An 18,260-nucleotide genomic window follows, 5' to 3' on the forward strand; every position below is an offset into this window, starting at 1 on the left:
TACAAAACTGTCCAATCTGCAGACTTCACTTATCTAGGAACCAAGTGGTGGAACTTCTTACCACCCAAAATAAGAAATATACATGAATATACTAGATTCTGCAAAATCCTCAAATTGTTCCTATTCAAACAAATCCTCACAAAGAGCAACCATATTTCAAACAATTAATTATTATCCGAATTGGTTATTACTCTATTTACCATTAACTTTCTCTTTGCTTTGTGTACAATTCTCATTCATAATAGATTTCCTAAATGTTAAACATCCATAGCTACCCCAGTATGTAAAATTGGCTTCTTACAACAAATTACTTTCTAATGCATTATTCTGGAGACCAGTAGACCAACTGGATCAGGAGCAAAATCAGAACCAGAGGCTGAAAGGTGTCCATCCACCTGTTGGAGATAGAGAAATGGAAACTGAGCTGAGACATGTCCCTTGGCATCCAGTCCAGCTCCTCAGTATTTTTTTAATCTCCACCTTCAGGTTGGTTGATGGACACAACTATCCCACAGGTTCTAGAACAATGGGAAGCTAAGTAATAGAATCTAAATTTTGTACCTGGGGCAATTCTGCTTTAGTAAAGGGCAATTCTCTTTTGGAAACTAAATTGGAGAAGGTTGTGAATACTCTAAAGGCTAACAATTTATGTCTTGTAAATTTTCCTTATTGTTCTGTAATATCGCCAAAGGAAATGTTAAAGCAATTATTATTTGCCAGTGTTAAAATTCGAAGATGCTTCATTACCTATAATTTTTAAGCAGCAGGGAACTGAATCTGCTGATTTGACTATTGAGAGTAACTTGACCCAGATTCTTGAGACATTGTTGCAGGAAACCCATAGGCGGTCGGTGGCCCAACTGTTTGGGGAGGCTAAAGGGGGCGGGGTTAGGGGTGGGGCCAGGGGTGGAGCTTAAATCCATAATTGTCTGATAACATGCAGAAAAAATAAATAAAAATAAAAGTCACAATTAATACCTTTTATTAAATTTAGATATTAGATATGTATCATATGTCAAAGAATAAAGTGGTTGCTCAAAGCATATTCTAACCACAATCGTTCAACTGCAAAACACTGTGCACAACTTTGTGCAAAAACACACTCAGAACCTTACTGTACCATAAATATTACACTGGGCAGAACCTAATACACCAATATACCACCCATATGGAAAATGCAGACTGTCAACAATATGAAACAAGGGATCATATCATCACAATTCTCATGTAGTGCCACAAAACACCCTAATTCATGTTTAATGTGGGATAAAATGCCATAAATAAGTAAATAAATAAATATAAACTTTTAATGTTGAGCACCTGATTCTCAAAGTGGACATATACCAAACACTATAATGAAAATAAAATGATCTTTTCTACCTTTGTTGTCTGGTGACTTTTTCTGATCATGCTGGCCAGTATCCGATTCTGCTGCTATCTGTCCTCAGTGCAGGTCAGGAAGTCATCCTCGTTAAATATCTCCCTGGCAATCCAGGACACCTCCAGCCAACACCCCCCCCCCCCTGCTTTCCCAGTAGTAAGGTAAACAAACCATAAACCAATTTCTACAACTGCTAGAGGGCTTTCACTGCAGCTCCTGCTGTGAGGATGGAGGTAAATCAACAATTTAATCCCCTCAGAGCAGCTGGACTCCACAGCTGATCCATTCTGCTGCAGCAGGGGGGAGGCTTAGCCTCTCCATGCCTCTTATACTGGGCGCCTATGAGGAAACCACAAACAAGGGTACTATAGTGGTGACCTTCAATAGTCTCTGGGATTGGGGGTTAGGTTCTTTCAGGGTTTTGTTTTGCTTTTTTTTTTTTTTTGCGGATGCTTATCTCTTTTCCATTGACATAAAATTTATATCCTTATCTTTCTTCTAAAATCCAGAGCCTGAGAGAGGAGTTTTTTTCCCCTCTGACCTTGTACTCTGGCTCCCAGTATGACTTTTCCTGCACTTTCCCAAGAAGTGTAGAGTTAAACACTCTGGGAAAGAACGTGTTATTTTTTTTTAAAATTTTCCCCCTACTAATGAGGTATTTTTACCAACATGCTTTATATGTTTTCACACATAACATGCCCCAACAGCAAAAATCAGTGTGCATTAGGTGAAAAGACTGTGTGCTACTTGTTGGGGGTATGCCTAGCACGTCCACTGGAATTAAAGCACACACACGTGCATTAGCCTACTTTAGAAGCAATAAGTGAAGTCACACTAACTGAAGAAATGAAAGTGTGACTTAATTCCAGGCGCTCGCTGTATTGTGGTCCATGCCAATTCTCCCTCTAGTTCCTGCCCTGTAACACAATATGCAATTTACACACAAATTAGCAAACCATTATGTCACTATAACTGCTAACACAGTTCTGCTGTAGCAGTTACATCTGCCCTATAAGCACATTAAGAGCTTAATGTACTTTAGTAAAATACCCCAGGAAAAGCACTAATTCAATCCTTTGAAATGCTATGGCAGTTCTCTTGCTACTTATGTTGTTGGTTAGAGATCAAATTATGCTAGCAGAGGGTAGTACTTGATTTTGTGCAGGCAGTAATTATTACATTGTTTCTTTTTTGTGTTTTTCTTTGAATTTGAGCGATTGCATTCCTTCCAATGCATTTGCAACTATTGAGGAATAACTGATATTTCTTGTTGAAACTGAAGCACTAAGGGTTCTTTTTCTATTTCTTTGATGTTTAGCTTTGTCATAAGAATAGCCATACTGGACCAATGGTCCATCTAGCCCAGTATTCTGCTTTCCAGCAGTGGCCGATCTAGATCACAAGTGCCTTTAAGAAACCCAAATAGTAGCAATAGTCCATGCTGCCAATCCGAGGCCAAGCAGTGGCTTCCCCATGTCTGTCTCAATAGCAAACTATGGAGTTTTCTTCCAGGAACTTGCACAAACCTTTTTTAAAACCAGATATGCTAACCACTGTTACTACATCCTCCTGCAAAGAGTTCCAGAGGTTAACAATTCGTTGAATGAAAAAAATATATCCTCCTGATTGTTTTAAAAGTATTTCCATGAAGATTCATCAAGTGTCCCCTAGCCTTTGTACTCTTTGAAAGGGTAAAAAAATCAATTCACTTCTACTCTTTCTACATCACTCAGAATTTTGTTGACTTCAATCATATCTTCCCCTCAGCCATCTCTTTTCCAAGCTGAAGAGCCCCAACCTCTTTAGCCTTTCTTCATATGAGAGGAGTCCATGCCCTCTATCATTTTGCTCACTCTTCTTTGTATCTTTTCTAATTCTGCTATATCTTTTTTGAGATACGGTGACCACAACTGAATGCAATATTTAAGGTGAGGTCACACCATGGAGTGATACACTGGCATTATAGTATTCTTGGTCTTATTTACCATCCCTTTCCTAATAATTTCTAGCATCCTGTTTGCTTTTTTGGCTGCCACTGCATATTGGGCAGAAGATTTCACCATATTGTCTACAATGACACCTAGATCTTTTTCTTGGATGCTTGCCCCAAGGTGGACCCTAGCATCAGGTAACTATGATTTGGATTATGCTTTCCACTGTGCATCCCTTTGCATTTGTCCATATAAAATTTCATCTGCCATTTGGATGCCCACTCTTATAATTTCCTAAGGTGTTCCTGCAATATTTCACAGTCCAAATGTGTTTTAACAACCTTGAATAGTTTACTAAGATGTGCTAGTGTTTTTAGCACGCCTACACTTAACGCGCATGCTATGTAGGCACCTAGAGGAATATTGTAGGCATGTACATGGTTAATGTGCATACACAGTTAACGCGCGTTAAAAATGTTAACGTGCCTATAATGCTGCTTAGTAAACAGGGCCTTAAATCTGTTGCACCCAATGGCAAAAAATTCCATCCAAACAAAGCAACAAACACACGTTACATGCACAAATATTTTGAAAAACATGAAACAAACCTCAGAATAGTTTCTGTGCGATTTATCTAGAACTTTTAGAAGGACTTCAGTCTTGTGCAGCTGACCATAGTCTCCAACTTCTTCTCTTAAGCCCTTGAATATCTTGGTGAAGGTACCTTGTCCAAGACTCTCATGCTTAAAATAAGAAAAAAAAAAGCGTTACAAGAGGTAAAGAAATGTGTTCTTATACTATTATTATATAATAATCACTAAGAGGAGTAGAGTGGCCGAGACAGTAGGTCCCCAATTACACAGGATAAGCTAAGAAGTTCCCCCTCTATAGAATTCCTGGAGCACTTAGAAGTGCCGGGTCAAAACAGCAGGCCCAAAAAGTATAATGCTCAAGAGCAGGGAAGGAACACCTACAAATTGGAACCCATAAAGGAATGTGAGGATTTTTCACCCTGAGGGGGGGGGTAGGAAAAGCAATGTAGTTTACTCTTGGTCAATGAGAAACCCAGACAGAAGGGCCCAATCAGAGAAAGGTAGACTAAGAGGTAGAACTTTTAAGGGTCACCTTCCCTGGCTAGAGGAGGAGGAGAGGAAGCTTCCGGAGGAAACACATGATGTGGGACGTTGAGGAAGAAGTAATGAATACTCCTGAATAGGCCAGCCAAGAGGATATGGAGATTGAACCTTTTTGAAACTTAGTGAGTTTTTCTGTTTTGTTTTTTTCCTTCTGTTTTTCTTCCTATTAAAGGAAGGCCAGCTGGGGCATTAACTGGCTGAGGAAAGCAAACAGGTGGTGGTCTTCCTCCCTTTTCCCTGCTTGTGCTTTCTGGGCAAAAAAAGGGTTTAGAAAATGGAAACTTGGAATTTGTGATTTAAATTGTGTCTCTACTACTACTACTATAAATCACTTCTATAGTGCTACCAGTCGTACGCAGCGCTTTACAATTGTGTTTTGAAAACAACTAGGCTGAAAGGAAGCTCTGGAAAATTTTTTTTAAAATCTCAAGGCACCTGGCTGAAACTGTTTGAGGAAAGACATTACTAAATTTGCACAAGTTGGGAGAGGGTCTGATTTGCATATTTCTGTCACTCTATTGAACTGTTCTATCTATTGAAAAGACTTGTGGGAATTTTGCATTTTTGTTTCCTTTTGGGTAAGGACATTAAAGAGAACTATAAGAAACTGCTGAGTATCATAATAGTTCTTTTCCACTTCACCCTGAATGTATGAGTAGCCAAAGACCTGAAACCCCTGGTGAACTATTATGGGATGACTTCCTTTTGGAGGTCCTTAATGGTTGAATAACTCTGGGCCATTCAGAGCAGGAGTGGTGGATAAGACTCCAGTGCACTAACAAGGCATTCCAACCTAGACCCTGTCTTGGGAGGGGGCAGTGTGACAGTAAACACATGTACATAGACATGCATCAGGTTTAATTATTAGTCAACTGAATTGCTAATTTAGGATGTCATTTTAGAAAGCATTTTCTGTGTGGCTCTTATAAAACTGCATGGTCTCTATATGCAGAGAAAGAAGGTGTACAAACAGCAGTTTTACGTGATTTACAGGAAAACGTTTGAAGTAGCAATGTATATGCATATTTTGTAACAATACAATTGCATGTATTTTATAAAATATGTTGTATGTAGACTCTTCCAGCTGCTGCAATTGCTCTCCTCCTATACATTACTCTCTGCATTATTAAAGTTCTTTATTCTGTTTCTATACTTTAGTGATTCTATAATGTATATATTCACCAAATATATATATATATATATATATATATATATATATATATATTTATTTATTGACTCTTTTCTCTATTTCCTTACAGGAGGACTTCAATTTATTCATGATTTTCAGATTGGGTTTTCTTACGTGAAACTTATTTTTTCCTTTTGTACCCTATAGTAGTTTTTTTTTTGTTTTTTTTTTTTACATCATGTGTGACCATCTCTGGGAAGCAATGAATAAAGTCACCAGACACAAAAAATGAGCTTTTCATGAATTCTGTTAGAGCAAACAATTTGCAATACAAACCTCATCCTTTTATGTGAAAAACATATTAAAGTTACAAAAGTTCAAACGTAACTTTTTAGGTTTTTAGGACTATCTATTAACCTATGACAAAAAAATTGGCCATCCACAACATTTTGTCACCTTTTCCCCACAGACAGTCACATATGATGGTACTTGGACAGAACAGCCCTCCCAAAACTAGGATCTATTATAAAATACAGCTCTTTCTGAGGTTTCTTCATCCTTCAGATAGTTTCACAGCTCAAGAAGGAATTTAACTCTCGGTGAGGGCAGGGGATAATCAGGTTAATACCACGTTTTGTTTTGTTCTCTGTTTACTGTTTAATTGATCTCCTTATCTTGTTTTATTCTCCCATTTAGTGGTCTAAGGAAGAGAATAGAATTACCCGACTGAAATAATTCCTATATATTACTTTCTCTGTATTTCCGGCAAGTTGTTTTATCGCTTGTAAAAATTTAAATGGTTATAAAAAAAAAAAAAAAACACCACTTACAGATGAGAAAGAAAGCTTTCTTTTGCACAAATCTACACCCACTCTGAGGAGGAACAGAGATGAACACTGTATTTGGTAAAATACACATGTACACTGCAGTCCTACCCAAATGCCACCCCTTGGAATGCCTTCTTGTATGTCATATAAAAATGCTTTTTGTCTGTGCACCTACTTTCTATACACATATATATACATGATGCTTTATATGAGAACATGCAATTAAAACAAACTGAAAAGTAATTTGTTTTAATTTCTTACATACCACTTGCAAGTCAAAATGCCATCAAGGTGCTGTATATTCAGGTACAGTAACTTTTTCTGTCCCTCGAGGGCTCACAATGAGTTTGTACCTGATGGAATGTAGGGTTGAGTGACTTGCTGAAGATCACAAGGAGCTGCAGTGGGATTTGAATTGGACTTCCCTGGTTCTTATTGTGTTACAGTAACAATTAGGTCACTCCTCCACTCCAAAAATCTCTAATATTTAATACACTCTAATATCAGAGAATAAGATACAATCCATCACTCAGTTTATGATAGCTGTACTCTCATATAAGCTTTAAATTTGCAGTAAATCGCATATTTTATGCAACAAATAAAAAGTCCCCAGAACTTCAATTAGAGATGGAATCTCAAATTCCACTTCAAGGAAATGAAAAACAATTGAACTTAAATTTAACTGAGATTCTTGAATCATTCATATCAGAAAACTCTGAAAGACTTTGTTGGTATCTTTTGTGTTTGAACAGGATTTGGAAGCAGTTAAACGTTTATTTTTCAAAAAATCACAATCTTTATTTTGTGGGAAAAAGATATGGATTTACCATGTTACAACTCAGGAAAGAAGAGAATTTCTTGCCCTAAGGAAGAAAGCCCTAGAGATAGGAGCTTCTTTCTATTTAAATTATCCTTGCAAATGTGTGATTAAATATTTAGGGCTTAAATATATTTTCTTTTTACCAAAACAACTAAATGCCTTGGTTAATCAAAAAACGTTGGTCTCAGCTTGATTGTACATCTTATGGATTGATTTAATGTATAATGAATCTGGTGTATTGTGTGTTAAACTATATACAATGTAACAATATTCCTTAAATTCTCTCCTGAAAATGTATCTCCTTCCCTCACAGTTGTGGACTAAAGATGGCTTATATTTTTCCTGTACTAAATTTTCTTATATTTTTATTGACTCATTTATCAGTAAATTAATACTACTATATTACTTTTCAAGTATTGAACTTGTTAAACATTTGTAACAAATTAATAAATAAATAAAAAGATACCTTGAAAAACTTGGATGTACAAACAAAACGCACTGTTCCTATGCTCAAGAAGCATGGCATCTAACAAGATGGTCAAAGATTTGGCTGTATTCCTCAAGGATTTTGAGTACCAACACTATCTGTTGTTCTACAAAGATCAAGACTTCTGATATAGTCTGCTCAGCCAAAACACAGCCCATGTCAAGTCCAATAGAAGACAAAGTTATTATTGTAGCATTGGTGTTTTGTTGTTTTAAGTCAAGTCATCTCCACTGTTTTCTGTGGTGTTCTTCTGTTTTGGTTAGAGTTTTACAGTGCAAACATTTTTGAACGTGCAAAAATCACTGGGTGATCACACTAAAAGTCTAAGTTTGCCATGTTTAAATGTAGGGCGAAACCCTGCATCAAGGCACTACAATTCAGTACTAGCTTACATCATAAACCTGACTTTTACAGACTTGGTTATTGTTAGCTCTGATGCAGAGGCTTGGTACTGTGTAAGGCCTCGGAGTCATCAAGTCTGACAAAAGCAAAGCAATTTGGACAATAACAACTTTTTGTTGATGTCATTACAGGGACATCAGGTTGTCATGTTCCTGACAGGTACTTAGGACACTCTAAGTGATTGACATGATTCATCGTCTCTGATTACATTTATTATTATTTGCTGCCAGTACTAGAATAAACAGCTTTACCTTTTTATAACATCTGAGCCTCGTGTCAATTAATCTCAGTATAAAATATGTGTGAAACATAATTTTGGATGGTAGGATTAGGACTGCTAGAGTGAGAGACTGTTGGTAAGAATTTTTCAGAGTGCTATGATAAATTATACCTCTGACTCATTGCCACCTCCCTTTTGGATTTGGCAACACGTGCGTTGTCCCCACATAAAGATAATTTCATTCCACTCCACACACACAGGTAGTAACAAATACAGCTGTAAAATTTCATGTTGAAATTCAAAGTGGTTGCTGAGAAAACAGCAAAAAACTCTAGGGATTACTTTGTTTTGCCTCACCCTGTATGTGGTGGAAACACATGCAGTGGGGGCTGTGCTGTTTCTCTCTGGGGCTCCCCAACCTTGCTGTGCCCTGAGTTTTTATACTCCTTGGATCATGCTACCTGGCTCTGCCCCTCTCATGTCAAATCCCCCATGGGAAGAATACAAGGCTTAAGGTGGTTCTACCATTGTGAGGGAGTGTTGTTAAGGGGGAGTGGCAGCTTCCTATAGACTCCCTTACACTGGGTTTTTGGTAGTTTAGTTGAGTTTTTGATTATGTATAATGGCTTCCAATATAGCAGGAGATTCAGTTAATTGGCTGATCGTACAAAACATTTTTGCGTGCCTCTTCATTTATAGCTATGGAGGATTCTTCATCAAATGTGAGTTGGGCAGAAGTTCTAATCTGTACAACAGACTGAATACAGTAATAAAAAGAACAGATTCTGAGAGGGTTTTGTGTGATAAAAGAACCAAAATTATTTATGGGGTTAATGATGATTTTTAGAAAAAAAAATGACCATTTTAAATAAAGGTATTTTGGATCTATGCGCCTTATAATTGTTATATCACAAGTAAACATGGAACAGCTAAGTTGGAAATACAGTTAAAAAAAACTTTAGCAGGATGAGATTATGAAAAATATAATACAGAAATAATGTTTAATATAAAACATTTTTAGGTGTATTTAAAAATAGCTTAAATTGAAAAAAATTAACTGGATTTAGTAGATTGAAAAAAAATGGGATTGTATATGCATGGATGAATCAATTGAATTAAATAGTAAGCAGTAAGCAGCATGTCCCATTTGCTATTCAGTAAAATTGTTCTCTGAGTAGTGGTGATACTTCTGCGCCTTTTTTAGACTGGAAAGCATGGGGAGGTCAATAAAAACATCAAGACTGTTCTCCAGGTCCCGACGGAGAGATCAGTTTTTTTATCACAGGCTAAAAAACAGAGTGAGGATAGGAGATAGATCAATCATCAGTAATTGCAAACTGGTCATCTAAGACACTGTCAGCCTCCTCAGCAATCCTTGCTTTTAAAGGAACTGTATATTGCACAGAGATATAATCATGACTCTTTTTAGGTCCAAGTAAATTTTGAGAAGTTTATGAGAAGACTTGAATTGAAATTATTTTTTTTCAAATTATGAGATCAAACCAGTAAATGAGTAGTAAAAAATAAATAATCTTGGACACTCCAGGGTCCACTAAATCCTGCTCTTGTAACATTTAAAGATTTAGTATTAAAAGATGTAGACTCATGTGAGCAACCCAATAGCAAACAGTGTTTAAAACAGGTACTATTGGAGTTGCAAAATGATAACTGTCATAAAAGGGGAAATTAGGTCTCACCTGATAATTCTCTTTATTATTATTGTGGAGCATTATAAAGATGACATTTTTGTCCTTTGATCACAAATGGAATCACAGTTAAAGCAATTTTTTTCCAATGCTTTAATTCTTGTAGTATTTTTAGTCAATTTGAAATGAATTTTTATTCTCACATTACTGCATTTTTGGATATTCAGTTGGTTTACAGGATAGACACTTCCCTCCAGATTCTATATAGGATGCCAAAATTTGGGCAAAGATCCCAGATCCACATGCAAACTATCAATAATTGGTATTAATTGGCACTCATTTGGGTTTACTTGCAGATCTGCCCTGCGCCTCTTTTTATAACATGAGCGCCCTAAATTTTATAGTGTGCAACTCAAAAGGGGACATGGCCATGGGAGGGGCATAGGTGGGTGTAATACATGGGATTGACGGTCAGCTGGGGATGGAATGAGTGGAATGTTTTGGCTGTAATTATGTGTTGATATTCTCTGTTATGGGAAACAGGCTAGTTGTTTAAGGGATGCCAGCAGAAAGGCACCTTCAGCCTATGCAGGTCTGGGGGAGTTATGAGCTAGCTCATCTTCACACGCAGAGTTGTTTGTTTCACACTATAAAAGAGGGGGGGGGGGGCACAGGACTTTCTTTAGAAGCTTGCCTGGACATAGGGACGCCTTGTTCAGTGAAGGGTATTTCCCTGCAATCTCTGAGGAGAGCCAGTGCTTCCCTGGTGGTCTTCCCAGATGCTCACTGAATTGTGGGTGCTGTAAGTATCTTGGTGTATGTGTTCACATATGTATCACCAATAAAAGCGATATACCGCATATTGTGTCTGGTGGCTTTTGTGTTGTCATAAGCACAGCGCCCCCTAGTGTTACAGTGGGTTAGGGGCATTCCCAGAATTTTGGTACGATGTTATACAATAGGGTCATTTATACGCCCAATCGCTATTAGTTGCGTACCAACATTTATAACAGGTTTCAGCAGGCACAAGTGTGGCACCCAAAGTTAGGTACATACACCTAAACCAGGATTCTATAAAGGGCACTCTATGCAGAGCGTCCTTTAATTAATACTAATTCAGAACAGATCTTCCCGGTCAATAACTTTGTGTGCCATTTTTAGAATCCCCCCACCCCCCACAGTTAATCTGAAATCATTGTTGAATTATGAGAGTTTTCATTCAAAGAGTTTAAAGGACAGCGTGCCATACTCTCAATTTTTGAGATATAGAAGAATTTGCTTCTCACTTTTGGATTAGAAAAAGGCAATTTCACTGAAAATTAAATTGTATGCAAAAGGCTACCCTTCCAAGACTGCTCTATGAACAATGTTTAATAATCAAGAATTGTTCTTACAGACATGTACTGTTCAAGAGGCTAATGAAGCCAGTTTGTGTACTAAGACTTTTGAATTTAGCAAGAAAGTTGACATTATCAAAAATAATACTGGAGAGTCCTTAAAATCTACCCATATTTTGAAAGAATTTAAAAGTACTGTTTGCTTTTAGTAAGAGAAAAAGAAGGCATTAATGAGCCCTGCCAAAATCAAATAGACAAAGCAACAGCAAGGTGCAGTGTAGGTTCTGTAAGCTTTGTAATATAATGCTGCAACAAATTCATTTTGTAAATCCTGTGGATGGAGTATGCTATATCTTAAGAATTTTTGCGCCTCTACTTTTGTGGTATATACAATTGAACGGCTTATTTCCAATAAACCTTGTAAGTCCAATGCAATTAGCAAGTTTTGGAAATAAGCCCTTCAACTGTCCATGAATGTGTTAAGGTATGTGCATGCGAAACCTTGCATTAGCTAAAGTCCCTTCTAGCTGAGCACAAGTAACATTTGAATAAAGAGCGGGTGGATACTCCACTGGTGTTTCAGTGAACAGAACACCATGATTTTAGGGATCTTTGGTGCCTAGGTTTAGATCAGATCTCAGTGTGAAGAGGAGGTGGTGATTGGGGAAAAGCACTGCTTCACTTGGAACGAAAGTGGATCTTTCAACTACAAACTTTGGGACCAGTGGATTTAAGTATGGTTCTGGATTGAAAAGTCTTCTTTTTTTTCTCCCCAAATATGGAGTGTGGGAACTCTGGTTGCAACTGGTGGATTGCAAAACTCTGCATAAATCTGTCACTGCCATTATTGTCACCACTGTTGGGACCATGTTATGCTTATTGTGATATAGTGGACCTGATGCAGCAAAGTGTGAAATAAAGGCTGTTGTTGGGCTTGCTTTGATCTACAGCTGCAAATAAAAATACAGCCGTTGAAAATCTTATAAAAAAAAAAAAGAAAAATATAAACATAGTACGGGAGGTTTATTTATTTATTTTTAAAGCACTGATAATTAGAATCTAGTAATCAAGTTAAGTGCCGCTGTGCAAAGGAGGATAGAAATCCAAACCTCTTTTCTCTCCATAGTTCATTTTTATTGTATATTAATGTGAGCTGATATATTATTTTTCTGGTTAATATTGCATACTCTTGGTGGCGAGATTCACAAAAACAAATTTCTGTGTGATAATGCGCAAAATTAACCTGATGGGCAACATTACAAAGCAAACCAAGCTGACAAAAAAAAAAAGTTGCAAATGCATAAGTACAGTGGGAAATACACATTGTTACTCCAAGAACCATTCGTGGATCACCATCAGAAACATGAATGGTTAAGGAGAGGTGAACAGAAACCTAAGGATGAGTGATGATAGCTGCAGCCCAGGACAGCGGATTAAGGACAAGATGGTTTACAGCAAGTATTGAAAAAAAACTGGTGCAACAGGTATCTATAGATTCTATATGTATCAGCTACTCATCTTGTGGTTGGCTGTGAAGTGCTGAAGGTAGAATATTTTTATACAAAAAGGCACAACAATGTGGCACATCTCATTCACTGCAAACTCTAAGCATTACATCAGTGTACCAGACATGCACTGGGATGATGATCCTAAGAGAATTGCAGAAAATGAAGAGTTTATGATCACCTGGGATATCCCCATCCTGACTGATAAAAAAACTGGATGCCAGAAAACCGGATGTAGTAGTAAAAGAGAAAAACACTAGAATGGCATTGCTTATGGAGGTGTCTGTCCCAAACGATTACTTGGTGAATGCGTGGAAAGAGAGAAAATCCATAAGTACCAAGAAATGCAGTCCAAAACTAAGAAAATGTGGTAGAAATATTTCCCATCATTTTGGGTGCCACAGGTTTGATTTAAAAACTTCCAAGCGCACCTGGATAAGTTGCATATACATATTACATCTTATGAACTCCAGAAAGAAGCTCTCTGACAAAATGCAGCTACTACGGCAAGCGTTAGTATTACATTTGAGAGACTGAGATCATACTCCACATAACCTAGCTTAAGAGTGAGGTTCATTCCAGTCATGGTCTGCACAAATCTAACCTATTTGGAGAAATTGCTCCCGAAACAAACCAAGGTGACATCTCTGTGGCTGAGTATTTTTTGGGACTAGAGCACTGCATCAATAACCTTATGATCAGAATACTATGAGGCAATTTTAAAACTATCCAAGAGTGTAAAACCTTCGAAGGTAAGATAAAATACTTCAGCAGCAACAAGAAAAGAATTATCTTGGTTTTCTATCACACTGCTTTGCCACCTTCTGATCACCCATTCATCTCTCCCTGTTTCTCACCCCCTACTCTCACACCTACCTTTCCCCTCCAGACAGTCACTGGAATACTTTTATATTGCACTTATATATTCTGATATTGTCATCTTCTGCTCATACTGTCCTGATCTAAGGAAGGTGGTTCTGACCTTTGAAAGCTAGTCAAAAAAATAGTCTAATAAAAGTTGTTTTTTTTGTCTTTTTATTTTATTTCTCTTTATTACCTTTAAAGTGGGCTAACACAGCTCACTCACTAGCTTATCCAAGAATGTCTTCGGCACTTTCATGATGGGAGGCATTCACTCCAAGGATGACACCAATACAGGATTATCAGGATGTCCCATGGAGGGGCATTTTCAATATGACGTCTAACCCAACTTTGGACGTTTTGCAAAAAAAAGTCCAAAATCTGAATAGGAAAGGTCATTTTCAAAAAACAAAAACGTCTATCTTTTGTTTTCGAAAATACAAAGTTTTGTGATTTGAACGTTTTGTTTTTTGGTCCATTTTTAAACAAAAAATATCCAACTGCAAAACGCACAAAATCAAGCCATTGGGATGTAGGAGGAGCCAGAATTTTTAGTAGACTGGTCCCCCTGACATCCCAGGAAAGCAATAGAGCACCCTAGGGGGCACTGCAGTGGACTTCATAAAATGCCCCCAGGTACACATCTCACCATTGCTCCCTTATCTTGTCTTCTGAGCCTCCCAAAATCCACCCCCCCCCAACTGTACACCACTACCATAGTCCTTACGGGTGAAGGGGCAACTATATGTGGGTACAGTGGGTTTCTGGTGAGTTTTGGAGGGCTCACAGTTTCCTCCACAAGTGTAACAGGTAGGGAGAGGTATGGGCCTGGGTCCACCTGTCTGCAGTGCACTGTACCCACCCACTAGATTATTCCAGGGACCTGCATGCTGTTCTAATGGACCTGAGTATAACATCTGAGGTTGGCATTGAGGCTGGCAAGTAATGTTTTAAATCACATTTTTGAGAGGTGGGAGGAAGTTAGTGACCACTGGGGGAGTAAGGGAAAGTCACCCCTGATTCCCTCCAGTGGTCATCTGGTCATTTAAGGCACCTTTTTGTGCCTTATTCATTATAAAAACAGGTTTAGCTCAAAACATCTTAGTGTTAGTTTTGGAAGGTTTTGTTTTATTCCAATATGGCTGAAAAACGTCTAAGTGTTAGGAATGCCCAAATCCCACCTTTAACACGCCCCTGACACACACCCTTGTGATTTGAACACAGTTCTGACGGACTTAATATTATTATTAGCATCTGTATAGCGCTACCAGACCCACGCAGTGCTGAACACCTGATACAAAGAGACAGTTCCTGCTCTAAAGAGCTTTTCATAGAAAAACGTCTAAAAATTGGTTTAGAAAATACCAATTTGGATGTTTTTGTGAGAAAAATGTCCAAATGCAGATTTATACCATTTTTTAGACATTTTTACCTTTTGAAAATGAGCCCAAAAGTCACCAAACCCTTCAAAAACTCAAGCAAACAGAAGGAAAACACCAGTCTCTGTTCCAAGCTTGATCCAGTCAAAAAGAAGGCTGTATGAACCTTTATCATTATATGGTGCATCTAAGAAGCTTTTCTTGCAGCATTCTCTCTCTTGTATAAGTGTCTCCTACCCAAGTTCAAAGTTTCTTGTCAGGGAGGCCTAGGCATTTAACGCCTCATTCCCTGGTTCAGCATCTAAAGGACTTCAACTTGCTGGTGTCTATTAGCCTTTCCAAGTTCAAGGTGGTTTCAAATTGCTGGATTTTTCATTGGGACCCAAGCCTAAGTTGTCAATTTCTCCTGAGAACTCTCATCATAAATCTAAGAGAATCTGTTTACTGCTGTGCTAACACTCTGTTCACTGCTGTGCTAACACTCATGAAAGCTTCAAGCCATTATTACCCTGATGAAAACTAAGCCACCACATGTGAACAAGTCTCTAAGAAAATCAGGTGGATGTTCAGTTTATTAAGAATTTTTGATAATGGCTCACAACAGAAGAAATATACCACTTCAGGTAAATTTGATCCTTGACACAAAAGCTATTAAAAATGTATACTGAGGGTAACTTTGTAACTGGCTGCATTTAAAGCAAGTACTGTATGTGTACAATTTAGACCAATTTTCATTAAAGCACATTTCCCTTGAAAACTGATCCACCAAAACTACACACACACTTACAGCTGCTACTTTGCATGTACAAAATTTGAGATAATTTACACACATGAAATTGTGTGTGTAAATTATGAAAATCAATAAGTATGCATGTTAAAACCAAACCCTTCCAGTCAAAATGTCTGCCCACCATGGATAAAACCATACACATAACTGAATTACTTGCATCTTCTACTTACTTATTCTCTAACAAGTTATTTCCACACAGAAACCTCTATTTTATGTATATAAATCTCTTTTAAAATTGCCCCCATAAATATTCAATCAGATCTGTATAAAAGTGAAACCAAATTACTTAGTTTCATGCTTTCAATTAAATATAAACAAGCCATATTAAAACATAGTCAGAATCTGGTAAACTTACAAATGTTAAATCTTCATTCCTGATTTTGTGAAACACCATCTGGTTAACATTGTTGTGCCTCTGCAATGTAGGTGATGTGGGCACATCAGAAACACCATTGCTTCTACAGATCAGAAGATTTAATTTGTCTAAGAATATAAAAACAAAATTTAAAAATGTGAAATGTGTTTTGTTACCGATATAGTAGTAAGAAAAATACTGCATTATGCAATCCTTCCTTTCAAATGGTCTTACATTACTTAAAAATAAACGTGAGTTTTACTCTACCAGATTCAAGTCTTTACAATCTTAAAGATAACTGGAAATTGCTTGACGGGCAAAATGGTAGAGACTAGCATAAAGAACAAAATCACAGAGTATATACATAAGCATGGATTAATGAGATAAAACCAACATGGACTGAGTTAAGGGAAATCTTGCCTTACCAATCTGCTACGTATCTTTGAAGGGGTGAACAAACACGTGTTTAAAACTCCTCCCCAGCACTAAGTAAGTCCCCAAAATGATGTGTTGCTCTCCTTAAACGTGTAGGTGCAGTCGCCACTTATCTGGAACACTGTCTTGGCAGGGCTTTGGTCTTGCTTGCGTGAGGGCCCAGGAAACAGTCTCCAGAGGTATGCTGCTCCCTGCCTTTACAACAAACTCAAAATGAAGTAAAACCTTAACTCCCTCACTTAACTGCACGAACAAGATTCCTGGGTATGGGTCACTGTGGGCTTTTAGCTAATATTAAAATAAAAGTAATTATTTTTCCCTACAAAGTTGCTTCCTATTCTTTAACTTTAGACCCTAACCTATAGGAGCCAGGCTGTTCAAGAGTCTCGGCCCATACACCTCTAATTCACTTTCACTTAACCTTTGCTTCACTCTTTAGGCACACCACCTTCTGCCACTGCCAATGTTTACAGCATTCATTCAGTAGCAATTTATTCAGGTTTTTAACTAAGACAAGAGAGTCACTTTTAATCATTAACACTCACAGGGCACAGACTCAATCTCTTTCTTGGTATGGGATACTATAAATCAGTTATCAGTTCCTCAAAGAAGAGCAGACACCTCTTAGGCCCAGGCTATACAATTAATCAAAACCTTTTAGTAGTGAAACTAACCTTTTCACAATTTAGGACATGCAATACTTCTGTTTCTCTCTCACACAACTGCTATCACACACACACAAAAGATTCTCTTTAACAGAGCTCTCACGCATCCATGGCTAAACCCCTCATATAGGAGAATCACTTTTGGCCCCTGGCACTCAACCCAGATTCACACTAGCGTGTCTCTGTCAGTCTTGGGCAATGTTTCATCAAAAGTGAGCCTAGCTAACATACAGCCTTAACACATTCAAGTCAGTTATAGCCTAACCAACAGTTCTTTTAAGAAACTTTTTTTTTTAAATTCAGGCTATTCAATTAACTAAAAACAATCAATTACAGTCCCACTTTTCTTGCTTTTACTCTTTTATCGTTCTCCTGAGCTCACAAGTCACAGACACATACACACGTGCTTCCAGCCATGCTGACATCCAGGGCTCCTCTGACAACAGCTTCAACTACCCAGGCAACAAGGCTTTGGCTTGGATCACCTGACCCTCAGCAGCCAATCAGGAACAAGTGCATGGAATGTTTGATTTTTTTTTTTTAAACTTTGGAAACAGATGAAAATCTCCATCTTGGAACTCATTTTCCCCAATGATTTTAATGGGAAAAGTGAATTTCTTTATAAAACACAGTCAACATTACACAAAATTTTAATTAAAAAAAAACCACACAATCACCCATGTTGTGTTGAGCACAATCCAGTCCATGTTTTAAAATTTCAAACATATTTTCTATTACCACATTATACAATTTTACCAAAAATTGACCCAAAAATTCAATGAAAGTTCACCAAACTTTCAGCACAGGTTAAAATAATTCTACGCTTCTGGATGCCAGATTCTAAAAATCCATGTCCTAAGCAACTTTAGGCATTCCACAACAAGGCTGGCTAAATAACCATTAAAAATATATTTTACAAATTTTAACCACCTGAGCCCACTGTGTTTTAACTGC

The 18,260-nt window shown here is 37.6% G+C and overlaps 1 protein-coding gene across 2 annotated transcripts in view; it reads right to left on the reverse strand.

The window, feature by feature from the left end:
* JAK2 (Janus kinase 2) overlaps positions 1-18,260 on the reverse strand; it is a 283,942-nt gene that overhangs the window by 72,176 nt on the left and 193,506 nt on the right. For both annotated transcript variants that reach the window (XM_030193799.1, XM_030193800.1), the window contains 2 exons: positions 16,207-16,334; positions 3,921-4,055 (listed from right to left, as the gene is read on the reverse strand). In XM_030193799.1, coding sequence (XP_030049659.1) covers positions 3,921-4,055; positions 16,207-16,334 — 263 coding nt within the window. The remainder of the gene's footprint in view (positions 1-3,920; positions 4,056-16,206; positions 16,335-18,260) is intronic.

This window comes from Microcaecilia unicolor, chromosome 2 (assembly GCF_901765095.1).
Source record: "Microcaecilia unicolor chromosome 2, aMicUni1.1, whole genome shotgun sequence".
In the NCBI taxonomy this organism is placed as follows: domain Eukaryota; kingdom Metazoa; phylum Chordata; class Amphibia; order Gymnophiona; family Siphonopidae; genus Microcaecilia; species Microcaecilia unicolor.